The following is a 27,361-nucleotide window of genomic DNA, read 5'->3' as shown; positions in this document are numbered from 1 at the left end:
GATTCATAGTGACCCTATGTACAACAGCCCTAAACTCTGCTCTGTCCTGTGCCAATCGCACTGTCTCCAACACACCCATGCCGATTACCTCAGTCACTGAATCAATCCACCTCATAGAGGGCCTTCTCCTCCTGCTCTGTCCCTCCACCCTCCCAAGCATGATGTCCCTCTCCAAGGACCGGTCCCTCCTTACAGTATGTCCAAAGTATGTTAGATGGAGCCTCAGAATCCTTGCCTTCAGGGACCCGCCCGGTTTAACCCTTTCCAGGATGAATCTGTTTGTTTTCCTAGCAGTCCATGGTACATTCAACACTCTTCTCAAGCACCACAGCTCAAAGGCATAAATTCTCCTATCCTCCTTAGTCATTGTCCAACTCTCTGATGCATAACAAGTAATAGCAAAGACCATGACCTGTATCAGATGCACCTTAGTGTCCAGAGAGACACCATTGCTCTTCAGTACTTTGGAGAGGTCCCTAATAGTAGACTTTCTGATCTTTTACTTTCCTGGCTGCTGGTGCCAAGAGTGTTGACTATGCAGCCAAGCAAACTAAAGGAGTGGATCTTTTTTTAAAAAAAATAATATGAATAGTCTACTGCCTCGAAGACTCCAAGTGTTACTCCTTCATGCCTAGTAGTCACAGTTGGTCCTTGGATTTGAGTGAAAAATTATTTCTTCAGGACTACATTTTGTATTTTCAACACCATCTTCCTTCATTTATGACTTTCCCTTCTATATCTATTTTTAAATAACCTTTCCTTTCTTTTCAACCTTTGCAACTTCGAAGTGAAACACTCCTCCCTTCCCCGTTGGCTTCCTAACACAGTTCACACAGTTCTTTCCATTTTCCCAGTCATATTCCAGGAACAAATTTCCCTAGCTGGTAGCCTGAAGTAGTATTTATGACCAGCAAACTTGGCTGTGTTAATGGATCCTTAATGTTGGGGCTATGTTTAACATATAATCACTGGGGTCCTGATGAGTGGTTTCTGACTGAATACGACTTGCCTTTGTGCAGAAGTTTACTGATACTGAAGGCAGAGATTTCATGTTTTTCAGTGAGATGTCACATTTGGATATCTTAGACTTACAGATAGATGACTATGCATTATTTTTTTTTAATTTTTTGAACCACAGGACATCGTACTGCTCACCCAGAGATGGCACCTCTTTGACATTCTGAATCCACTAGTGGCTCTTTGAGAGAAAGACGGGCGATGTTTCCGTGTGATTTACAGCCTCCAGCAACTTTTGGAGGTTCAACTAGGAATCAGTTGTAACTTTATGACAATGAAAAAAAATTATCAAAAAATCCCCACATCACAAAAATTTCACTTTAATTGATTCCCCCCCCCCATGTGTAATGTATCATGAGTTGTCAGTAAAGATTATTAGTTACTGTAGTAGATTTCCATAGAATGTTTCCAGGAACATTGCTATGTTTTGTGGCACAGGTGTTTTGAAGGTTTCAAAGATAAATTTCAACTTCTAATTTCTTAAATATTGCATACCTACATTTGGTGGTTGGAGAGAGGAGACTCCACAAAAAAAGTACATAGATGAAACACAATATACACAAATTATTATATGCAAATCAATATAAAAATTTTAAAATATCATCTACCGAATGAACTGAGGAGTTGGAGAAGAATTGTCTTACAGGGGCTTCACTTACATAAATCAATATCTTTAAGTTGTGGTGCTGGAGAAGAGTAGTGAACAAACAGGTCTGTACAGTAGAGGGTGAAACCAGGCTGCTCCTTGAAGGCAAGAATTTTTGAAGCTACCCTCACATACTTTGGGCATGAGGCAAGAAGGGATCAGTCCTTGGAGAAGGACATTATGCTTCATCAAGGTGGAGGAACAGTGCAGGAGAGGAAGACCTTAGATGAGATGAATTGACACGGTAACTAGGGGCAGGAGTATCAGAGACAGTGAGATTGGCTCAGGATAGGACAGGGTTCAGAGCTATTGTATATAGGGTTGCTATGAGTCACAAGTGACTTAATGGCACATAGCAATAACAACAACAATTAAACATGAAGAAAACCTTGTGGTCATTGAAAGTATATTTGCTTTGACACTTGGCAGTTTGATTATAATTATAAAGATATATTCGACTATAAATCTTGGCATTTTTGCATCGCTGGAAACTAATACCATTCTTATACTTTGTGTGCTCAGAGAAATACAAGATCAAGAGTTTTGTAGAGTAAAACACCTTTATTTGTTAGCATTAAATTGTGGTGTCACTTTTACACATATTTTGGGATTTGTGTGTTAAATAAAAACAAAAAGCCTTCTTTTGTTGGAAATGACTCTGGAATTGGTCCTGACTGTACCAATATAGATGATTGGGCTTTATTGAGAAGTTTGTTTTGTTTTTTTTTTTTCCTGTCTAGGGTGAACCTGGGGTGCCTGGGAGCCCTGGCTATCCTGGACAACCTGGTCAAGATGGTAAGCCTGTGAGTACTGAAAGCTTAGTCATTCCAGTACTGGGATTAAGAATCAACATTCTAGTCACTTTTTAGATACTTTAAGATAGTGTTACACTTGTTGTTGTTGTTAAGTGCCGTTGTGTCACAGGTGACTCATAGCGATCCTATAAAAGAAAGTCCTAGACACCTCCTGTATAACTTTCATCCTTTCTCCAGGTTCATAGGGTTTCCTGATGCTAGCTATTGTGGAAGTGTATGCCACTCCTGATTCCAAGCTTGTTTTAAATGGGGAGATTCACCAAATACTGTCCACCATGGGTAACCATTCTCACATTTGACTCATCAGTATCACGGTGTTCGGCTTCATGCAACCATGAGTTACTTCTGTACAGCAAGTGGACATACCAGGGTTACACGACCTAGAAGAATGTTTCACCAAAAACAATTAAAGGCAGGCATGAGGGCTCTGGAGTAAAATCACCCACTTAGCTAAATATTAATAATAATAAAATAATTTCCAATGAGTTCTCTCTGTCAATAAAGATAAATAATTGTTTTCTCAAGAAGCTGCACTGCAATCCCAAAGGCACACAGTCCAAGGCCACCAGCTAGGATTCTAAAACTTTGTCTGACATATTTTGGGCATGTTGCAAGGAGGGATAAGTCCTTGGAGAGGGACATCATGTTTGGGAGAGTGGAGGGACAGCGCAGGAGAGGAAGACCCTTGATGAGATAGATCGATTCAGTAATCGGGGTAGTGGGAGTAAGTGTGTAAGAGACAATGAGGTTGGCACAGGATAGAGCAGAGTTTAGGGCTCTTTTACATAAGGTCGTTATGAGTTGCAAGCAACTCGACGGCACATAACAACAGCAACATGTATTATTTTCCTCCTCCTCAAAGCTAAAATAAAATATTACCCTCTAAAGTTTTAGAGAACTTTAGGGACAATTATAAGTTAAGAAAAAATAAAGCTAATCCACTGTAAGGAGCTCTAGTGGCCTAGTGATAAGAAGCTCCACTGCAATCCCAAAGGCACACAGTTCAAGGCCACTAGCTGCTCTGTGGGAGAAGGATAGACAATCCCCTGTGTGATTAACTGTCTCTGAAAACCTGCTAAAGAGTCAGCTATGGGTTGATTCTGACTCGGTGGTACATAATAACAACAAGAATCTTGAAGCAACTTAGGCAAATATTTGCTGGTAAATCATGTGTCAGGATATTTTGGGAACTAAATAAGTATTTGGAATTAGTTTTGATATATAAAACATTATACAACCATTGCCACTGAAGTAAAGTGTTACCTATGAAACTTTTCTACTGCGAATGAATTAATGGCAGATTTGTATTGGGGGTTAATTTTGTTCCAAAACCAAAAAAGCCATAATCCTAGTGTTAAATCATCCTGGAAAGGGTTAAACCGGGTGGGTCCTTGGAGGCAAGGATTCTGAGGCTCTATCTAACATACTTTGGACATCTTGTAAGGAGGGACCAGTCCTTGGAGAGGGATATCATGCTTGGGAGGGTGGAGAAACAGGGCAGGAGGGGAAGGCCCTCTATGAGGTGGATTAATTCAGTGACTGGGTTAATCGGGATGGGTGTGTCAGAGACAGTGCGACTGGCACAGGACAGAGCAGAGTTTAGAGGTGTTGTCCATAGGGTCGCTATGAGTCGCAAGCGACTTGACGTTCATAACAACAACATTCCAACCAGAAGGGGAGCTTTTTGCATCCCTAGCAGAAGTTTGCTGACACATTTCATGGTTTTAAGTAATGATGGCTTTGAAGAAATTGTGATGTATTCTCTGGGTGGTATAATTAATGTGCTTGATTGTTAATCCAAAGGTTGGAAAATTGAGTTTACCCAGAAGTTACTTGGAAGAAAGGCCTGTAATCTGCTTCTGAAAAAGCAGCTATTGAACACTTTGGGGCACAGTTCTACTCTGACACCCACAGGATTGCCCTGAGTCTGAGGTGATTGGTTGCATTGGTGTAGTAGGTTAGGTTACACCAGAGCTGCACTGGACTAGGTTAGGTATAAAAGTGAGCTTCTCTGGACAGAGAGTCTCAAAGAAGAGAGGCTAAAGTGGTAACAAAATGATAGGATGTCAGATTGCTGAGAAACTGCTGAGGTCTGGGGTGGTGCTGTTCAGGTGACTCACTGAGGTTCACTCTGATGGGGATACTAATCCTATTGGAGATTTTTAGAAGAGGTTGGCTTTATTTTGTTTAATATTTAGGAGGGTCAAAGTAGATGCTATATATGGAGGGTAGGTTATATGACAGTCAAGAGTGGGAGTAATAGGAATATCACCTCATAGAAAGTTATTTCTGAGTCAAAGGTAAGAATAACTTGGACAGAGGTGGTGTGATGGTGTAGAGGGGAAATAGTAAGGTCTCACATTTATATTTAATATAGCCTCACCAGATGTTGGAGAGGAATACTGAATATTCCACATGTTGACCAAAAAGCAAAGAGATATACATTGGAGAAAGCTTAACCAGAATGATCCTTAGAGGTGAGAATGATGAAACTTCATCTCACATATTTTAGGTATGTTGTTATGAGTGGCCAATCCTTGGAAAAGGCCATCATGCTTAGAAGGTGGAGGGTTAGCGAGAGGAAGGCCATTAACTAGATGGATTGACATAGAGACTGTAGCAATGGGCTCAAGTATGGCACAGGAAAGGACAGGGTTCAGATCTGTTGTTCATAGAGTTGTTATGAGTCACAGTTAAACTTGATGGCACCTAACAACAATAACCAGATGTAGATGTAGGGTGTGTGTGTGAGAGAGGAGTCAACAAAACCCTCTGAGGGGTTTTACTTGAGTGAACACTGGTATGTTGAGTCATGTGCTGTTGAACCAGAGCCAATTCATAACTGTCTTTCCAGTAGGCTTTCAGAAGTTCTAATTCACAAGAGAGAGGGACAAAGTCCTCTCTCTCCCATGATCAACTGGTGGATTTAGACCTCTTGCCTTTGGATTGACAGCACAGCTTTTGACCACTAGACCAGAAGAGCGAGTTGTTTTTGTTAGGTGTTCTCCAGTTGACTAGTACTCATAGTAACCCTATGAATGACAGATCTGAACTTAGCTCTGTCTTGTACCATCCTCATGATCTCTGTCATGCCCAAGACCATTGTGTCAGTTACTGAGTTAATCCATTTCATTGAGGATCTTCCATTCCTTTGTTGACCCTCTACCTTTCCCAGAATTATGACTCACCCAAAGGATTTGTTCCTCCTGAAAATATCACCAAAGTGAAGTGTGAGATGAAATGTGGGGAGGTCTTTGCTTCTAGTGCCCAAGAGGTGGATTTGAATTGGATGGGAGTAAGGACAGTTGAAACTTTGCAATGGAGCAGCAGGGACAAATGCAGTATCACAAAAGCTGTAAGACATATTTGGAGGAAGGAGGGGGACATTAGATGTAGGCTACTTCTATTTGAACTGAATGAATAGACTAGGAATTTTGCACCTACTTTTGATTTTTTTAAAAAAATATTGCTTAAGTCAAAACATTGGCCTTGCAGTTTTCCTCATTATCTTTTTCTCATTTAAGCCTGTAGGTATTATGATTTTTAAAAAATTCCTTTGTTGTGACTCCTTAATCTAACTAATGATACTATCCTGAGATTCTTTGTGAGTTCTGCCATGATCAAAAAGTATGTTGATTTTTCATAAGGTGAACCATCTTCCACTTGAAGACCCCTTTTCTTCACCTCTCCTGACAGCAGTGCTAATATTTTCAGATCTACATTTTATTCAGTGATAAAAGATCCTAGACATTGTTTGTAGGAGAAAGCTGAGAAGGCTCTTGCATAGGCTACCAATCTTGTCTTGTGGGTTTTTTTTTTGTTTTGTTTTTTAGGTCTTACTCTGAGTGAATTGCAAGAGATTATTTTACAATTGTTATGTGCCATAGAGTTGGAACTGATCCATAGCTGATCCTGCAGCAGGTTTTCAGAATCACGTAGTTGCATGGGAGGAGATTTCCCATCCTTCTCCCATAGAGCTCCTGGTGGCCTTAACTGTGCACCTTAAGGATTATAGTGAAGCTTCTTGCTACTAGGCCACCAAGCTAATGTTACAATTAGCTTGGCTAATAATCATGGATGTTACTTTAGTGATTGAGATTTAAGAGCAATAACAATAGATTTATTGTCATATCCCATTACAGGTATATATGTCTTTGATCTACATAAACATGCACGATTTTTATATGCATGATAGACAAACTAATGCCTCCCCAAAGATGTCCGTATCTTAATCCCCCCAAATTGTAAATTCTATTTTTTTTTTACAAAAAAGATTTTGCAGATGTAAGTAAAGATTTTGACATAGGGAAATCATCTAATATTATCTAAATGGAAACAGTAACCACAAAGGACCTTATCATAGGGGAAAACAGTTGTTGTTAGGAGCTGTCCAGTCAACCATGACTCATAGTGATTCTCTGAACAGCAAAACTTAATGTTGCCCTTCTCCATCAGGAGGGTTTATATTCTAAGGAGATTTGATAGTGAAAGGGAAGGTTAGAGTGATGTAACCATTTGCAAAAGAACATAAGTGTATCCGAGAAACTGGGAAAGCAGAGAATGGTCTCTCTCCTAGAAGCTCCAGAAGGGCCACAGCTTTTTGGCACATTGGTTGTAACCCCTTAGATCTATTTCAAACTTCTTATCTCCTCAAGTTTAAGAGAATAAATTTATGTTGTTTTAGATATCCTCCATCGGCCATAGAATCCTGATTCACTAACCCAAATCTTCTCTATTCTAAGGTATAACTTTTCTTAAATGCCCCCCCCCCCCTTATCCCTCATTTCTTCCTCTCTGCATGAGAGATGAAGTTGAGTGGCCAGACCAGAGGAGAAATCCGGCCTGGGAGCCAAAGCAGCTGAGGGTCATTAGTGTATGTCCAGAGCCAGTGCGCAGCAGGGGTAGGAAGGTGTGGGCGGAGCCTCTGGCTGGCTTTGGAAGCCATCTGGATCAAGGAAAGTTGGATGGAACAGTTCGAAGGGAATTCTGCATTGTTTGGATTTGATTCTGTGCAATCCCCCTCAATAAGAATTTTGAAACTGTTTCAAATTAAAACCAGGCCAAGTCAACTGAAGCTTTAAATAGGATATTATTCCTCTCTGGAGAAATTGCTGATTTTCATACGGAAAATGCCTTCAGCCAACATTAATGAGCTGCCACAAACCTTTTCACTTTGTTGTTTCCCTATCAGCTTAGTACTTTCTATCAACACAGTGTCGGAACCGATTTCTATTCTACTTTATAAAAAGATATATAAAATAAGAATTACCCTGTTAGATAATTTAGAGAAACATAATGATTAAAGGCATTACATCCACTCTTATTTTGTTACTGGACAACTCACGTTTATGACAATAGTAAAAAAACCTATCCAACTATATTATTAATTAAAAATGTGTGTCTGCCAGTAACAAAGCAAGGGTGTGCTGTGCTTATGTATCGACCTGGCTGGGCCATGATTTTAATTAACTTGGAAGTTAGATAATAGTGTCATTTGGCAGTTATGTAATGCTATATTCATCCTCCACTTTGTGATCTGATGTGATAATCTTCCATCTTTACATAATGACCATTTTTCATAATAACCTAATCTTTGGATCCTACCCATGCAGATGAATGAGGAGTGTGTGTAAACTGATGGGACATTGTTTTTTAATTGACAATCACTTGTGGAAATATGTATAAGGACTTTTATGATTTAGTAGAAATTTATATTTTCACAGTTATCTAGGCCTATTTTCTTATTTAAGAAAGTAGTATTATTTAGTAAATAATAGTATTCTTCACAATACAAAGTATTCTGCTAAAACAAAAGTTCTGGAGTTGTTTTGGCCTCTGAATAACATTCTACCCTCACCTTTGCTTGATTGTTAAAATGCCAAAAAACTTCATCAGATTTCTGTGGAAAGAAAAGTTTTTACAGGTGGCCATCAGTGAAAGCGGGGAATGTAGAAAGGAATTTAGTAGTTTTAGCAATCCACAAAATGCAAATGAGGGTAAGGTGTATTACCATCCTATGGCTATCTTAATGTTTGAGTAGCTTTGTAGTTCGGGAGATAGGAAGTCCAAATGGAGGTATCTGCAATGTTGATGTATTTTAAAGGCTATGAGAGGAACTGTTTTATGATTTTCTCCTGGCCTCTGGTAGCCCTCAGGAAACTGTGAAGTTCCTTGGCTTTTAGATGCATCCTCACATGGTGTATCCCTTCTCTGTGTGTCTTTAAGTTTGTTCTCTATTGTTAAAAGTCATGATGTGGAAAGACCATCGATAGTACAGTGCTTAAGAACTCAGCTGATAACCAAAACATTGGTAAATCAAACTCAACTGTGATGCTGCAGGAGAAAGCTATAGCTATTACCTTTTAAAAGATTACAGCCCTAGAAATCTTACAGGGAAGTTTTACTCTGCTCTATAGGGTTGTTATTTGGATTTGCATTGAAAAAGAACTTTCTACTCTGTTCTGTAATATTGCTATTTGTGCACTTAATGAGCTCTATTCCAGTATAAACTCATGTAAGTTTAATTGATTTCACATGCACGCAAGATTCTACTGAAGATTATCAAAAAACGACTGGAACAGCACATCAGCAGAGAACTGCCAGAAGTCCAGGCTGGGTTTAGAAGGGGTCATGGTACTAGGGACATTGTAGCTGATGTTAGATGGATCTTAGCTGAAAGCAGGGAATACCAGAAGAATGTCTATCTGTGTTTCATTAATTATGCAAAGGCGTTTCACCGTGTGGGTCATAACAAACTGCGGATGACTCTGAGAAAATGGCAATCCCAGAACACTTGATCGTGCTAATGAGAAACCTACACTTGGACCAAGAGGCAGTCGTCAGAACAGAGCAAGGAAACACTGCATGATTCAAAACTGGGAAGGGTATACGACAGGGATGTGTCCTGTCTCCATACCTTTTCAACCTGTATGCAGAACAGATTATCCAAGAGGCTGGGCTCTATGAGGAGAACTGTGGCATCAGGATTGGTGGAAGATCTATCAACAATCTGCATTATGCAGATGACACAACGCTGCTTGCTGACACTGAGGAGGACCTGAAGCACTTGCTGCAGAGGGTCAAGGACTGCAGCCTTTGGTATGGATTGAGGCTCAATGTCAAGAAGACAAAGATTCTCACCTCTGGACCGATTGGCAGCATCAGGATGGATGGTGAAGAGATTGAGATTGTTTACAACTGTAGTTTGGTTTGTTCCACAGTCAACACTCATGGCACCAGTAGCCAGGAAATTAAAAGATGTATTGTGAGGAGAAAGTCTGCTGTTAGGGACCTCTCCAGGGTACGGAAGAGCAGAGGTGTCACTCTGGAGACTAAGGTGCATCTGATACAGGCCGTGGTCTTTGCAATGACTTGTTATGCATCAGAGAGTTGGACAATGACTAGGGAGGATAGAAAAAGAATTGATTCCTTAGAGCTGTGGTGCTGGAGAAGAGTATTGAATGTACCACGGACTGCCAAGGAAACAAACAGATTCATCCTGGAGGGGGTTAAACTGGGCTGCTCCTTGGAGGCAAGGATTCTGGGGCTTCATCTGACATACTTTGGATATGTTGTGAGGAGGTATTGGTCATTGGAGAAGGACATTATGCTTGGGAGGATGGAGGGACAGCGGAAGAAGGGAAGGCCCTGTATGAGTGGATTGATTCAGTGACTGGGATAATAAGGATGGGTGTGTTGGAGGCAATGGGATTGGCACAGGATAGAGCAGGGTTTAGGGCTGTTGTACATAGGGTTGCTATGACTTGCAAGCAACTCGACGGCACATAATAGCAACAACAACAACAACTAAAAAAATCTAATTGAAAAACTTCATCAGACAAAGGCTTTCTTTCCAACCAATATCACATTTACAGCTACAAGTGTTAGTACTCAGCATGCAGTAAAATTTATAACTAAAGGCTAACAGATAGCATTAGAAAGGTAGATCACAAAAAGTTAGAGATGATATAATAGCAGTCATTGAGATAATTATGGCTTTCAATGGAAATGAGGGCTGGAGATACTGGAAGATTTTTTAATAGAGGAGGGATGGATAAAGCTTATTTTTTGAAAGGAATTATTGTGGATTCTGTGCTAGGAATAAATTTTAGAGCCTTATTGGTAAAAGCACCCTCTAGTTGGGTTAAGGGGTATCTGATAAGATTTTTGAATGATGACAGTGATAAAATTAGAGGAGGAGACGAAAATTTTATTTTGAAAATGAAATCCATTAGGCAACTAAAAACCGTAAGTGTGCAATTATACACGGAAATCTAAATTCAAGATTGATTAATTTTATTTTAAAATTATTTTTAGTTACTTTTATTTTCAAAGTGTCCTTTCTTGCCCATTAGCCATTTTGTGTAGAAATGATGATATTTCCATATTGATAAATAAAAGTTTTTTTATGTGTCAGATAAAATAATTTTTAAGATATGTGTTGAAAAGATTCTATTTGGTTTATAGTTTTAATTTTTATAAAATCTCAGTTTCATATATATTCTCTTCCAGGGAGATGTTATGTTGTTTTAGTATTAGATAATCCTCTATGTGTTCATTTACTTTGCTGTGATTTTTAAGAACTTTTAACCATTGATTTAATTTGGAATTTAACATTCAGATTATATAAAAATCTAAAAAGATGTTGAGAGTTTAGAAACTGAGCTGTTCTAGTATAGTAATATTCACCTAAGATTAACATATGGTTTTAGTTCAAACCATATGTGAGATATGTAGACTTGGTGAAAAGGGATCAATGTATATAAATGGCTAACTAAAAGGCTGATGGATCTTTTGGTATCATTGCCGCTCTTAGTGTGCATTACTATCAGAGCTGTCCCATAGCTGACCCTCCAGTGGGTTTTCAGAGGTATTAAATTACATGAGAGGAGACTGGCCATTTTTGTCCCTGAGGGCAGCTGGTAGATTAGAACTGAGTACCTTTAGTATTGCAATGAAACTCCTTACCACTAGCCCATCGTTAATAAAGAGATAATGTCTATGCAATTGATCCTCATGTTGCAAATGACATCTGCTGCTCTTAAGTACACTTTAAGTGAATTTACATCAGAGTTGCAACATCTATGTATCGCTTTTATTCTTACTTTAGTACAAGAAAAAGTTTGAAGCCTTTTTTGTTATTTAAAACCTGCACATAGAATAAGTAAAGGTGATTATGATGAACAGTTGTTGGAAGAGTTAGTTTAACAATTTCATAGTAAGGGGCAATTTGCAAACATAAAACTGAAAATATGAATTATCTACTTTGAAGACCTTTATAATTATGAGACTTAACTCCATTGAGAAAGGTGACAGTCTTTTGAAAAAAATTCTTTTATGTTGGTTTGCTTACTAAGTTTGTATATATTGTGTTCACACTATTCTTCATTTACACTGTGTATGATATAATCATTACCATTTATTATGTTTTATAAAATTAATCACTATTGGACTATGCCCACAATTAACCTGTTATTTCAGGTCCCCACTGGATCTTTCCTATTTCCCTTACCCCCTCCCTCAATCCACTATAGTATTCAACCCTGTGATTTTACCCCTACCCATCCTCACCCCACTGCTTTCACTCCTCCCTTGGATTCCCATACATGTTTCACTAGTTATCCTTCTATTTTTACAATAATAGCCTTATACAGTATTTGTCCTTATGAAAATATTCATTTACTCAGCATAATACTCTTTAGTCTCCCCCAAGTTATGTAGTATTTTTCAAATACTGCATCTTTACTTCTGAATGCTGCATAGTATTCCACAGTGTGAATGTACCAAAATTTCTCAATATGATTAGTTTGGTTGGACATCTGAGCAGTTTCCATGTTCCTGTGGTGGTGAGTAACAACCTACGAGCATTCGTGTACAAATCTCCGTTTGTGTCTCAGTTGTAATTTCCTTGGGTATATTCCTAGTAGTGGAATAGCTGGGTCATAAATGTTTCTGTGTTCCATTTTTTTGAGGAAGAATCAAATTGCCTTCCAGAGTACTTGCAGCATTTTACAACCCCACCAAAAGTGTATGATAGTTTCCACCTCTTCACATGCTTTCCAACATTCACTGCTTTTTGTTCTATTAAACTTTGCCAATGCTACTGGAATGAGATAGTATCTTATTGTGGTTTTGATTTGCATATCTCTTATTGCCAGTGATTGTGAGCATTTCTTTATCTGTCTGTTTGCTGTCTGTATGTCTTCCTCTCTGAAAAGTCTTTCCATGTCTGTTGCCCATTTTGGAATTGGATTATCAGTCTTTTTCTTTGGGAGCCCCAGTAGTGTTCTGTAAATTTGTTATGAGACCCTTATGTGAGATGGTATTGTCAACTTTTTCCCCCCCAGTTGATAGATTTTCTTTTCACCATATTGGAAAAAGTTTTGGATGCACTCAGTGATTTAATCTTTAGAAGGTTTCGTTCATCAATTTTATCCTCTCCAGATTGTGTACTTCTGGATGTATTTGTTAGCCTCTTTACACCATAGAATAACTTAAGCTTAGTCCCAGTTTGTCTTTTTTTAATTTTAAGGTTTTGGTCTTTATTCTCCGGTCTCTGATCCACCTTGAGGTGTTTTTTGTGTTTGATGTGAGATATGGATCCTGTTTCAGCTTTCTGCATTTCTTTCTTCTCAATTCTGTTCCTGTTCTTGTCATTGTACTAGTACGATACTGTTTTGGTTACTACTGCTGTGTAGTAGGTTTTGCAGTCAGGGAATCTTATGCCTCCCACATAATTTTTCTTTTTTTAGAAATTTTGTTTATTTGGGGTCTTCCTCTTGTCCAAATAAACTTGACAATTTCCTTTTTGATCTCCTTGAAAAATGAACTAGGTATCTGTATTGGAACATGTAAATTGTTTTTAATAGGATTGTCATTTTAACTATATTGAGTCTTTCTTATCATGAGCAGGGTACACTTTTCCATTTATTTGGATATTTTATTGTTGTTCACAGAAGTGTTGCATAGTTTTCCTTGTTCTTTTATATTGCTAGTTAAGTTCATTTCCAAGTATCATAATTTGTGGTTGGCTATTTATTGTAAGTGGTATTGCTTTCTTGGTTTTCTTATATGAATTCTCCTTGTTACTATAGAGAAATCACACTGAGTTTTGTATATTGACCTTTTAGCCTGCCACCATACTGAATTGGTCAACTAATACATTGTTTTTGAGAACAGATTCTTCCAATTTCCCTCACCCTCCACCCATCAAATTATACAACATAATGATTAATCCCCCCATCACCCTGCACATCCTCATCCCTCTGCTTCCATCCTCCCCTCCCCCCCCTTAGATCCTTATACTCATTCTACAATAATGGTTTTATACAATATTTGTCCTTGTGGGACTAAGTTTGTTAACTCAGCATAATGCTCCCCAGTCCTTCTCAAGTTAGGTAATAATTTACAAAATCATTTCTCCTGTGTTCTACATAATATTCCATTGTGTGAATGTACCATTATTTTTCTCAATCCATTTTTTGTGGTTGGACATTTGAGCTGTTTCCATGTTCTTGAGATGGTGAATAATGTTGCTATGAACATTGGTGTACAAATATCCATTTGTACCTCAGTTCTCATTTTCTCAGGGTATATTCCAAGTAGTTGTACATGTTGCAAGGAGGGACAGGTCCTTGGAGAGGGACATCATGATTGGGAGGGTGGAAGGATGGAGCAAGAGGGGAAGACCCTCTATGAGGTGGATTGATTCATTGACTGGGGTAATCAGGATGGGTGTGTCAGAGGCAGGGCGATTGACACAGGATAGAGCAGGGTTTAGGGCTGTTGTACATAGGGTCGCTATGAGTCGCAAACAACTCGACAGCACATAACAACAACAACAACAACAACATTTCAAGTAGTGGAATAGCTGGGTGATAATGGAATTTCTATGTTCAGCTTTTTGAAGAAGTACCAAACTGCCTTTCAGAGTGGTTGTATCATTTTAAATCCCACCAACAATATATGAGTTCCTCTCTCACCACATCCTCTCCAACATTTATTACTTGCTGTCCTATTATAAGAATTTAACTATCATAACTATTTTATATAATATTATATATGATATGATATTATATATTTTAGGTATTATATTATTTTAAAGAATTTGACTATTATATGTCTTGATGTTTTTATTTTGGATTCTAGTCTGTTTGGTGTTCCCTGAGCTAATTGAATGTTAATTTCCTTGTTCTTCATAATACTTGGAAAGTTTTCTTCTAGGACGTGTTCCTCAATTTTCTCAGTGATTTCCCTCTACCTTTTCATATTCTGGAATTCTACTCATTTGTATATTGTTTCTTTTGATGTCATTCCACATGATTCTAATGTTTTCTTCATTTTCTTTATGTCTCATTTTGATTTTTCTTATAGTATGTTTACTTTGAGATTCTTATCTTTTAGCTCACTGACTCTGCTCCGTTTTTTCTCTACTTTTTTGTCCTTCAAGCATGTATGACACTTCTGCTATTTTTGTCTTAATATTCTGGATTGCATTTTCATGCATTTCTGTTATATTTTCCAATATTGTTTTGGTTGTACCCTCTAAAAAAATCAATTCTTTCTTCCAAATTTTTCTTTTTTTTTTTTTTTTTTTGTAGTTGTGCAAGTTCCTCTTCTCTGATATATTTCTTTTGACTCCCTGTCTCTGGAGTATTCACTTTATTAATGGCTTCCATTGTTTCTTCCATCATTTACATTTCTTTCATAATTGTTCAATAACTCTTCATCAATATATTTCATCTGGTTCTCTACTTCTAGGGTATTCTTTTTATATATGGCTTCCATTGTATCTTCATTCATTTGTAATTTGTTCAGTAGCTGTTCAAATGCCTCTGTATCAACATGTGTCTTCTGCCTTTGTGACTCTAGGGTATTCTTGGGTCTGCAATATTCTCTTCTTTTGGAGAAGGTTTAATTTTTCCCACCACAGTGTTTGAAACCACCTGCTGCTTTCTTGGCCTTCTGTGACGCTTTCCTTGCTATGTTTTCCGCAATTTCTATTGTGTCTGTATAAGTTTTTGGTAGTTATTATCTTTATGGTGTTATTGATTAGTTCTTTGCTTAAAGTGTTCAATCTATGGGGTGAACCCCTCACACTACTGAACGTCCTTTCTGGTATAATTTGCTTTTCTTAAAGTCCTTTAGATTATCTCTGTTCTGGAATGCATCACTGCAGGAATCACACCTTATTATAATCCACTCTCCCTAACTCTGTTTTCCTACTTTGTCTATGGAGTGGCTGAGTGGTGCAAGGCCAGGTGCTCAACTAGAGCAGTTTCTAACCAGGGGACTTTAAAGTAAGCTCTCTTTCTCACAGCTCAGTGTGCTAGCTGAGAAAGTCTTTCCCCTGCTTGTAGCTCTTTGTCCCAAACTCTCTAATCCTGTTTGACACTTCAACTGGCCCTGCACCAGTGGAGGCAAGGATCCCAAAATGGAAGTACCTTTCCCCAGGGGAGTTTCAGTCCCTTTCTCCCCCACATGCCTCTGAAAGTGCTAGCTCTGAGGAAGACTGTCTCATCTGATGGCACATCCTCTCCTGACGCCTAATAGCTTCCTTTGTCTCTGGAGAGACATGAGATTAGGAATGCCAAGATAAGCAGTTTGTGTGAGGGGGTCTTGAGTCAGCTTTCTTTCTCACAGAAAGCTGAGAAAATCCTTCCTCTGTTTATAGCTCTCTGTTCCGAACTCTCTTGTCCTATTTGGCATTTGGGATGGCCCTGCAGGCAGAGGCAAGGCTCTCCAAAATCTATAATTTTCATTTTATTGTATTGGATTCAACTTAGAATATTATAGTTTAGTGGCATGCAGAAATTGGGATTCATTCCAAAGAGAGTAGACAGGAGATTATGAAAACTCAGAAGATGGACAATAAGGGAAGATTTACCTAACTTGTCTCTGTAATGTTAAAAAAAAAGAAGAAGAAGAGGTGCAGTCTTCAACTATTCTATCACAATGGAACAGTAGGGGAGATGAGAGAGAAAAATTAGCACCATAAGTTAATGCAGTTAGCTTGACAGAGAGTGAAGCATTAGTAGGAGAACCCCTGTTGGACCTGCTGGACAATCTCTATTTTTTTGTTTTTAGGTCTTAACCAAATATGGTACCAATTATAGGTCCATTTTTTAAGAGCAGGAGAAATTTGGAGTTGAGTACCATGAAGATTAAAGAACTGGAAAATGAGAGAGATTAGGATAATAGCCAAAGAAATGGCTAAGCTTGACTAGGAGAATTCCAAGAGGCAACCTGAATTATGAAGTGTATAAAGCATCCTTCTAGAGAGAATTGTGTCTTCCTGAACTTTTCTTTTTACTGTAGTTTGAATTCTTTAGCAATAAAGGGTTGTTTGTCCTTCTTCCACAGTTGTTGTCTACCCATATGTGTGTTTTGGCATTCGAGTACACACAGAGTGAGAGCAAAAGAGAGAGGGAGAGAGAGATTCCTCTCATCAATTATCACTTCTAAACTAAAACAGATTAATTGTCTTGAATAAGTTCTGATTTTACTTAAGTCCTTTGTTTTTTGGTAACAAAATGTGTCTCTTCCTAAAATATTTCCTAGGAAAACCTTAAATGACTAGCTAATTAATTTTCTGTCAACATTTCTTTGTTGTTGTTATGTGCCGTCGAGTCACCTGTGACTCATAGTGAACCTATGTACAACAGCCCTAAACCCTGCTCTGTCCTGTGCCAGTCTCACTGTCTCCAACACCCCCACCCCCACCACTCCAGTCACTGAATCAATCAGTCTCATAGAGAGTCTTCTTGTCCTGCGTAGTCCCTTCACCGTCCCAAGCATGATGTCCTTCTCCAAGAACTGGTCCCTCCTTGCAACATGTCCAAAGTATGTCAGACAAAGCTTCAGGATCCTTGCCTCCCAGGGTCAGCCTGTTTTAATCATTTCCAGGATGAACCTATTTGTTTTCTTAGCAGTTCATATTATATTCAATACTCTTCTCCAGCACCACAGCTCAAAGACATCAATTCTTCTATCCGCACTAGTCATTATTCAGCTCTCTGATGCATAGCAAGTGATTGCAAAGACAGAAGAGGAAGAAAAAGAATGGATGTTAGAAGAGACTCTGAATATTGTTTGCACTAGAGCACTGTTAAGCCAAAGCAGAAGGAAGAATTGAAGATATTAAAGAGATGAACAGAAGATTTCAAAAGGCAGCATGGAAAGATACAGTAAAATATTATAATGAAATGTGCAAAGAGCTGGAGTCAGAAAATCAAAAGGGCCAGACTCGCTTAACATTTCTTAAGCTCAAGGAACTGAAGAATAAATTCCAATCTCAAGTTGCTATACTTAAGGATGTTTTGGGCAGAATATGAAATGAATCCAGGAAGTTTTAAGAGAAGATGAAAAGAGTATACAGAGGCATTGTACCAAAAGGAATTGGCAGACACTGAAGAATTTAATGAAACAACATATGAGCAAGAGTCTGTGATGATAAAGGAAGAAGTTCAAGCTGTTTTAAAGGAATTGGCAACAAAATAAGGCCCCAGGAATAAATGATATACCAATGACATATTTCAACTAACAGATGCTGCCCTAGATGTGCTCACCAATCTGTGCCAAGAAATCTGGAGAACAACCACTTGGCCAACTACTGGAAGAGATCGCAATTTGTTCACATTCCAAAGAAAGGTGATCACCGACAGAGTGTGGAAATTATGGAACAACATTTCTTTAGATATCTTAAATTTCTCTTCTGTGTTTATTTCAACACACACACACACACACACACACACACACACACACGTGTGTATACATAAATAAAACTAAATAAAATAGATAAATAAAAATAAATGTTAATTATAAACTTAAATAGTTAAGAACTTATTTGGTAACATAATATTTGTGATTTTAAATATGTGCATGTATATATTATATCTTTTAAAAATTATGATTTATATGATAGCAGGACTGGTTCTTTGGTTTTTAAAGCCTGACTCATTTCTGTTGTGTGTTGTCACATCCAGATTGACTCACAGCTGGCCCTCCAGTGGACTTGTAGAAACTATCAATCACATAGTAGGAGACTGTCCATATTTCTCCTGTAGAGCAGATGGTGGACTCAAACCTCATGCTACGTAGTAGCAACATAACCAGTTGTTATGTATCATCAAGTCAAAATCGTCTCATGGCTGATCCTCCAGTGGACTTTCAAAGGCAGTAAATTGCATGGGAGGAGAGTTCCTTTTTCTCTCCCATGAAGGCTCCTATAGCCATACTGTTGTTGTTGTTGTTACGTGCCGTCGAGTCGCTTGCGACTCATAGCGACCCTTTGTACAACAGCCCTAAACTCTGCTCTGTCCTGTGCCAATCACAGTGTCTCCGACACTCCCATCCCAATTATCCCAGTCACTGAATCAATCCACCTCATAGAGGGCCTTCCCCTCCTGCTCCGTCCCTCCACCCTCCCAAGCATGATGTCCTTCTCCAAGGACCGGTCTCTCCTCACAACATGTCCAAAGTATGTTAGACGGAACCTCAGAATCCTTGCCTCCAAGGAGCCACCCTGTTTAACCCTTTCCAGGATTAATCTGTTTGTTTTCCTAGCAGTCCATGGTATTCTCAATACTCTTCTCCAGCACCACAGCTCAAAGGCATCAATTCTCCTTCTATCCTCTTTGGTCATTGTCCAACTCTCTGATGTATAACAAGTGATTGCAAAGACCATGGCCTGTATCAAATGCTCCTTACTCTCCAGAGAGACACTATTGCTCTTCAGTACTTTGGACAGGTCCCTAAGAGCAGACTTTCCCCTCCTTTTCCAGGACAGCTTCTGGTGGATTTGAACTGTATACCTCCGGGATTGCAGTGCAGCTTCTTGCCACTAGACCACCAGAGCTCCCCAATAGCCACACTAAGTTAATTTATTTTCTTGCTTAATTATTGACTCTTGCATATATTTGTTGAACATTTATCGGATTCCTAACATTATTCAATCTAATGATACAGTAGTGAGAAAAACAGGCAAAGCCTCTTGTGTTAATAATGTTGTTCGGTATCTTTAAGTTGACTCCAGTGCATAGTGAATTAATATCCAACACAATGAAAACCTTAAATTGTAATATCCTCACAATATCTACTTAAAACCACATTGTTGTAGTCACTGTGTCAATCTACCTCATTGAGGGTCTTTCCTTTGACCACCTTTCACCTTCTAAGCAGTGATATCCCTTTCCAAGGACTGGCCCCTTCTGACAACATGGCCAAAGTTTATGAGATAGAATTTCATAACTTTTGCTTCTTGGGACCACTCTGGCCTTATTGGAGAGTTGTTGATGTCTGCTCTTGAGCCAGAAGTGAGTCATAGCTGCCCCTTCAGTGGATTTCAGAGACAATAAATCATATGGGATATGATTGCATATTCTTCACCCATGGAACAGCTGCTGGATTAGAATGGCATGCCATTGAGATTGCAGCACAGATTCTTACTAGTGGGCAACTACAGGGTGGATATTAAATAAATTATAGCCCCACAGTCATATAATATCAGAAGATGATTAGTGCCATATAGGAAATACAGCAGAATAGAGGAGTTATGAGTTGAGTTGGCATTAGCTCATACTAGTCACTTCCTTTCTAACAAAAAAGCACAATCACTAGGAATTTAGGTTGGGGAAGAAGAATTTATGTAAACGTTGTTGGTTACCTTGAAAATAGTTCACATATGAAACAAGTGTACTGTAACTACCCTTAAAAAATGAGACACTTTGCCTATGTTTAATTAATTTGTGTGAAATTAAGAACTTAGCTAACTATCTGCAGTGATTGTCAAAGGTATACAATATTTTCCATTACTGTGCTTTTAAAAAAACTCTCATTGCTTTTGAGTCAGAATAGACTCATAACTGACCCTCCAATAGGTTTTTGGAAGGTTGTAAATCACAAGGGAGGAAACTGTCCATTGCTGATCTTTCTCCTGAAGAGTCATAGCACAACTTTCTAAGGATTATGCTGTTCTCATTGTTTTATATGCCATCAAGTCAGAGTCAGCACATAGTTGATGCTCTAGTGAGTTTTCAGAGGCAGTGAATTGCACAAGAGGAGATTGCACATCCTCCTCCTATTGGAGCAGCTGATGAATTTAAATCACATGCCTTCAGGATTGCAAAACAGTTTCTTACCACTAGGCTACCAGGGCTCCCTAAGGACTGTTCTACCTGAGTGGATTAAGTGGAGGAAATTATTATAGGAAACTTGATGTTGCTTTGTATTTCACAGCTGCATATAGCTTCTTATTATCAAACAAATAAAAAAATAAGTTACTTATCTAGTGGATAGCTCCTAGAAACTCGGTATGTTCAGAGTAGAGCTAATTTCAAAATTTTCAATGGCTGCAATCTTACTACGTAGAATGTTTCTTTAATTTTTTGTGGTACTTACATTTTTTAAGCAGTTTAACTTTATGGTTCTCTAGAGCTTCCCATTTCAGTCACTGGTACAAGCTACCATCCCACCATACTAATCACACACCTGAGCATCTTCCCACACCTCCAGCCACCTCCTCTCCCATGACTCATCACAGGATGAGACTAAGTACACCTAGAGTAAATTCTCCTTTCATCCAAATTATCTCTTGCCTATGGAATATCTTGCCTGATCCCCAATCCTTCTACTTGCTTGTTTCTCTCTTCTTATAAGTGCAACAATAAACTTAAACATAGCAGAGATTGTGAGAGTGGCCCAGGAATTGTGTTTTGTTCTACAGTGTATCAAGTCACTATAAATTGGAGCAGACTCATCAGCACATAATACCAACATCACATATTGTCTATCAGATGATCTTTTAAAGTTTAAATATGACCCCTCCGTCTATATTATTTCAAATATTCAATATAATTTTATGAAGTTTACCTTGTAGTTTATCTTTCAATATGATGTTTCCTAGCCATTATTTAACTTTGCTAGATGAGTAGAAATATGTGAATGGGATGTGTTAGCCTATGCACAAGAGGATTAGCTATTTACTATTCCATAAGGTAATTGGGCAGTCTCAACAATCTATTTTGTTTAGTCTTGCCATTGAATTGAGCAAGCCAACAGGAGAGAGAGAGACAGATATTCTGGTGCCATTGAAGAGAAACAATGTAGGATGCTCCAGCTACACTGAAAGCACCAACATCTATGGCCAAACTGGAGACTTGAGTTAAGATAGGATCGTGGGGCCAGGGGTGGGGTGGGAGATTAGGAAAAGCCAATATTGGCAGGGCAGAGAAGTCAATATTGACAGGACTGAGAATTTGGGAACCATTAGCCTAAGGTGTAAGGATTGAGATGGAGATGTCTATGTGCACACTTCAGGAACTGTCTTGACTGTACTCATATTAATTTGAATGATAAACTTCTAACATTCCCATTATGGTTCTGAGTGGTCTGTGAGCTATTGCATTGGATTTTGGTCCCAGCAAAGTCGTAAATTTGGTGTTGAGGTGAGTAGAAAGGGAAATAGGAGTGTGAGGAACATGTCTGACCTCTTGGGAATTGGTCCTGTGTTATTGATACTGTCAATGGGCACAGTTCTCCTTTATGAAGTTGGTAAAGGTCCGACATGGTTGTCCTCACATGGTCCTTGCACTTTTATAGTCACAAACTCTGTATATCCATCTGGAACTAATACAACATGCTCCCCCTTGAATTCTGTTCTCTTTCCTTTCTAAGAATTTAACCTGTCCTCTCTTGAGGTGCCTTGGTGGTAAGGAATAGAGTTGTCACTCAAAGGTCTATGGTCAAAATCCATCTGCTGATCTATGAGAGAAAGATGTACAATCTCCTCTCATGTGATTTACTGCCTGTGAAAACTCACTAGAGGGTCGGCAATGAGTCAGTTCCTTAACAGTGGTCAACAACTCCTGCTGAGTAGTCTGTTGAAGGACTTCTTCAGTATTTAATAGTATTTCTTTTGAATTTGTCTCTAAGAAAAGCTTTCCCTGCTCTTTGCCTCCCCTAGTAGCAAAATTTCTTCTTAGAGTTTGGCTTAGGTATAATTTTATGTTTATTAATGTTATCCATTCACTACTAGAAGAACAAACAGGTTTGTCCTAGAGAGGGTGAGACCAAGCTACTCCTTGTAGGCAAGGATTCTGAAGCTTTGTCTGGCATACTTTGGATATATTGCAAGGCAGAAGCAGTCCTTGGACAGAGTTATGCTTGAGAGGGTGGAAGGATAGCATACGAGAGGAAGACTCTCAATGAAATGGATTGACTCAGTCACTGGGTTAATGAGGGTAGGTATGTCTGAGACCATAAGATTGGCACAGAATAGAGTACGGCTTAGGGCTGTTGTACACAGGATTGCTATGAGTCACAGGTAACTCAACAGCACATAACAACAACAACATGGTGGTGTAGTCCACACAGAGGTGGCTGCTAACCCAAAGGCTGTGTTGCTCTGGTAGTTCGAATCCACTAATCCACTATGAAGGAGAAAGCCTTGGAAACCTGGTGGAAGTTGGAATTGAAACCAACTTTACGGGGGGGGGGGGGGGGGGGGGAGAGAGGGAGAGAGAGAGAGAAGCTTTTTCGATGGAATTAGTCAAGTGGCTTAAACAAGTAAAAATATTGACTAGTAAAACAAATATAACTCTATAGAGCTTTTTTGTTATGGTTACTCACTAATAACTTTATCACTAATAAACTAATTTCTCCATTAGTTCTACGTGGAAAGAGATTAGTTTTCTTTGCTTACTATGAAATTTGACTACTAGAGATATCCATCATAAACATTAAAAGTGCATACTTGATTTTGGTTTCTTAGTTATGCTAGCTGTGTACATAATCTGTTAGAATGACATTTGGAAGAACATTTTGTAGTAAAATAATTTTAAACAAATTATACTCTTACATTTTAAAAAGTAAGGACTAACTTCCTTGGATTTTTCCTTGTATTTTAAGTCTAGAATATTTAAAAGGAAGCCAACTTATCTACCCTCCTCAGTACTTTGGAAAAAAATACATAAATTTAGATTGGAAGACTATTTTATAGCATGATTAAAAGTAGGATTAGAAGAGACTATGACCCTAATACATTTGGGGATTTTACTTTCTTAATTTCCATTTCGATACTATACATCTTTCCTGGAGCATTTTAACTATGAATCATGGAAGAAAATGAAATTGATTTTGTATTCTTTTCTTCAGCCCTACAATTTGGCAGCTAGAATATTTTTTCCCCTAGAAATGACTCATTTACAAAGAAATTTTCTGTGAATATGGAAAAGAGATACTGTCAGAATTCTTGTGGATGAGGATGGGATGCATATTTGGACCTGCTAATAACTGCAAATGGCAACATTTTTATTGAATAATATTAATCAATGTTGATGTGAAAGTTACAGTCTCACAATGTAACTGAGAAACTTGTATATTTAGAAAAGCATTCATTCAGGACAGTGATATAAAAAGTTTATCATTTCCTTCACTTTTAAGGCCTTTTTTCTTGTTTTATTGTGCCCTGCTATGAGTCAACCAGTGTTTTATTCCTTGGTTCTCTTGGAAATTGATCTGTGTTTTAATACCCCTCCCTGTTAGACGTTATTTTCCTGATCTTCAGTCCAATTTCGTTTTTCTGAATTTCATCCAGTTTCTTTTGGTGATTTGCCCTGGGATCCCCCTTCTTGGATGTGGTTTTGGTTTTTGTTACTAAGTATAATTCCTCCAGTTTCTAAAGTAATTTTTTTCCTTGTTGCAACCAAGTTTTGAAGAATCCATCCCATTGCCAATTTAACAAAATATAACTGATTCTATAGTATGAGAATAATGTTATTTCTACATTCTGGTTCCATTAAAGACAAAATAACTAGATTATATTCTAAACACAGGGCATATCTAGGTTGCTTTAATCAATTAAAATGTGCATGGTCTCTATAACAAATGCATCATGTTCATTGTCTTTGAGAAAAAAAGACTACACAGAAGTTTTCAATCTTCTACACAGAATAATATTCATGTTTTCTGCACAGGTCTATATGAATATTGAGAAAGAATTGTAATAATGCCCACTAGACCTAGCTTTAGCAACACAAGTATGATGGCTGTTAAGTTGTTTGGTAGCACTTTACAGAAGTATACTACAGGTTTTGTGTAGTTAATTGTCTTTCAGACTGATGAATTCCAAACATCAGTAAAAGATTTTCACATGTGACTCTCTTTTAAGAAACTGAGGCTTAGTTAGGTGAAGTTGCTGATTCAAAAACCCATATTAAAGAAGAAGACAAAAACTCAGTCTAAAGTTATTTCCAATTTAAAAAGTTTCACTGTGTTGCCTCCTAGGATTTATGGATTTGATGACTCTGCTTGAGGTCACATCATGAGTCAGAGGTGAGATGGGAACACAGTCCAGGGCATCTCTGTTTTGCTTTAAACTGCAAAAATGTGCATATTCTCTTTAACAAATGCATCATGTTGGTTTCTTTGAAGAAGAAAGACCACACAGCATCTTTCAATCTGTTTTTTTTAAATCTTCTAAAAAGACTAAAGTATATATGATATTCAACCAACTTTTGAAAATACGGGAAAGCAACATAATTCATTAAATATGAACTTTACAGACAACAGTTTGAACAGTAGCCAGTCTTCAGTGTAATTGTCTTTTCAAGAATCTTATGAACATTCCTTACTTCTGGGCACTCATATTTCTGAATGATATAAAAATAGTCTGATAAAATGGGTTTCTTTGAATCTAATTTATCGTCATACAATGATCCCATCTGATCTAGCATTAGAATACCTCCTATAAGAGTATGTTTCTACTTAGGTAGATGTGCAACATTCGATGTATTATATAAGGTATTTTTGCCTTGGTATCCTGATCTGGATATCCAATTTGGATACCTGTTGTTTCCTTCTTTTGTCTTACTGCTACAGCTAAGACGTCCAATAAAATCTTGAATAGGAGAGGTGAGAGTGGGCATCCTTGCCTACTTCCTATTCTCAGAGGGAATCCTTTAATCTCTCTCCACTGAGAACAATGTTGGCTCTTGGGTTTGCATAAATACTTTTTACTATATTGAGGAACAACCCTTATATTTCTATTTTGATGGTGGGAGTGTAAAATGGTGCAACCACTATAATAGCACTTTCTCAAAAAATTGGAAATAGAAATACCATTTGAACCAGCAATTCCACTACTGGGAATATACCCCAAAGAAACCAGAACTGCCACCCAAGCAGATATCTGCACACCCATGTTTATTGCTGCTTTATTCACAATAGCAAAGAGCTGGAAACAACCCAAATGTCCATCAATAAACAATGGCTAGAGAAGCTGTGGTATATTCACACAATGGAACACTATATAGCACTAAAAAAAAAAAACCCAAAACAAACAAGAAACTCATGAGCTATTATACAAAATGGGTATCATGGAGGATATTATGCTAAGTGAAATATCTCAGTCACAAAAGACAAATACTGCATAATGCCACTGTTAAAAAACAGGACTGCCATGGATGTTGGGGAGAAACTAAGAAATGAGGGGATAAATAATGTACACAGCATTGAAACAGATGAGGGAGAGAACTCTATAAAAGGAATCTATGATTAAGTATTATTGGCATGACAAGAGCCCAGAATAAGAGCTGCATAGTAAAGTGAACTGGGGGGTGGGTGTATAACAAGGAAATAATTATTTTTTCCCCCAAAGAAAAAAGAAGACTGAGGAAGGGGGCAGGGAGAAAAATGTGCAACAATGAATGAATGGAAATCCAAGTTCTCTATAAACTTTCATTAAAATCTCAATTTAAGAAAAGTTAACAAAAGAAAAGAGATAACAATAGAAAAAAGATAACTATGAAGATTAAATGAATAAAATACATGTGAAGTGCTTAGTCTGATGCATGATACTTGATAAGTGATTGGTATCATTTTCCCAGTTACAACAACCTGCTGAAAATCATGCCAGAATGTAGACAACATATAGGCTTTTGTAAGGTCTGAGGGAAAGGTCTGTAAGTGGTGGTATTTATACAGTCTAGTTATTTTCATGCAGATATTTAACAGTGACAAATTTGAGGTTCAATTACTGCTTTCAAAGTGGTGGTATGAATATATAGTGATAACTGTAGTGGGGAAGAGACAGAACTCAGAGAATCCTAAATAGATTACTTTTTTTTTGCATTTGGCTGATTTTGAAACTGTGAATCACAGTATTACTAGAAGTTTCAATTTGCTCTTGGAGACTACACAAGTGTCCTCTGAGGGAAAAACTTTACTCAGATGTCTGTAGTTTTGATATTTTGAAAGTGAATTCTTTCAATGTTCAATAAGTAAAAAAAATTGTTGTACATTGCATTCAATAAGTTATAAAAATTTATTTTATCTTGTCCTTGATTTCAAGGGATTATATAATCAATCCAGTGCTACAGAGACAGAACAAGGTCAGACACATCTAGAAGGTTCGAAAGTTGTAGATGCTCTTAAATGGTGAATTAACAAGTTGTTTATAATACTCATTGTTCACCAGTGAAGTGAAATGTTTAAGAATTGGGATGGGATTCAGGTTGTGGAGAAATCGTAGTAATACGCTCTATGAAGAATTGCATGGCTTAAGAAGGAAAGGATAATAGTAGGTGCTAGAGACTGTGGCTCTTCTGATCTGAGAGGGACTGAAAGTATCTTACAGAGAAGTTTTTTTGGAATTGAGAATAAAAATGATATCATCGAAACATTAATGAGATCTGTGTTAACAATGCTGACTGAAGAAACAAATCAAATAGATTTGAGAAATTTAGAGAAGATGGAAAGTGTCTAGAGTCACATTAAAGTGTTTTAAGGTTGTAACTATCCAAGTCATTGGCCTGACTAAATATTCAGGGACTGAAAGTTTGTTTAGAGAGATTAACTGCTCTGTGCTGAGTTAAGAATACATCCTCCC

General features: G+C 37.9%; 1 protein-coding gene across 1 annotated transcript in view; it reads left to right on the top strand.

Moving 5' to 3' along the window:
- Nucleotides 1-27,361, top strand: part of COL21A1 (collagen, type XXI, alpha 1) — a 196,036-nt gene that overhangs the window by 56,281 nt on the left and 112,394 nt on the right. Inside the window, exon 10 of the mRNA XM_006893157.1 lies at nt 2,404-2,466. Coding sequence (XP_006893219.1) covers nt 2,404-2,466 — 63 coding nt within the window. The remainder of the gene's footprint in view (nt 1-2,403; nt 2,467-27,361) is intronic.

Source organism: Elephantulus edwardii, unplaced genomic scaffold (genome assembly GCF_000299155.1).
Source record: "Elephantulus edwardii isolate Elephantulus edwardi_28Jun2011 unplaced genomic scaffold, EleEdw1.0 scaffold00124, whole genome shotgun sequence".
NCBI classification, from domain to species: domain Eukaryota; kingdom Metazoa; phylum Chordata; class Mammalia; order Macroscelidea; family Macroscelididae; genus Elephantulus; species Elephantulus edwardii.
Note: the sequence above shows the minus strand (reverse complement) of the source record. Positions and strands in the feature narration are given on the sequence as shown.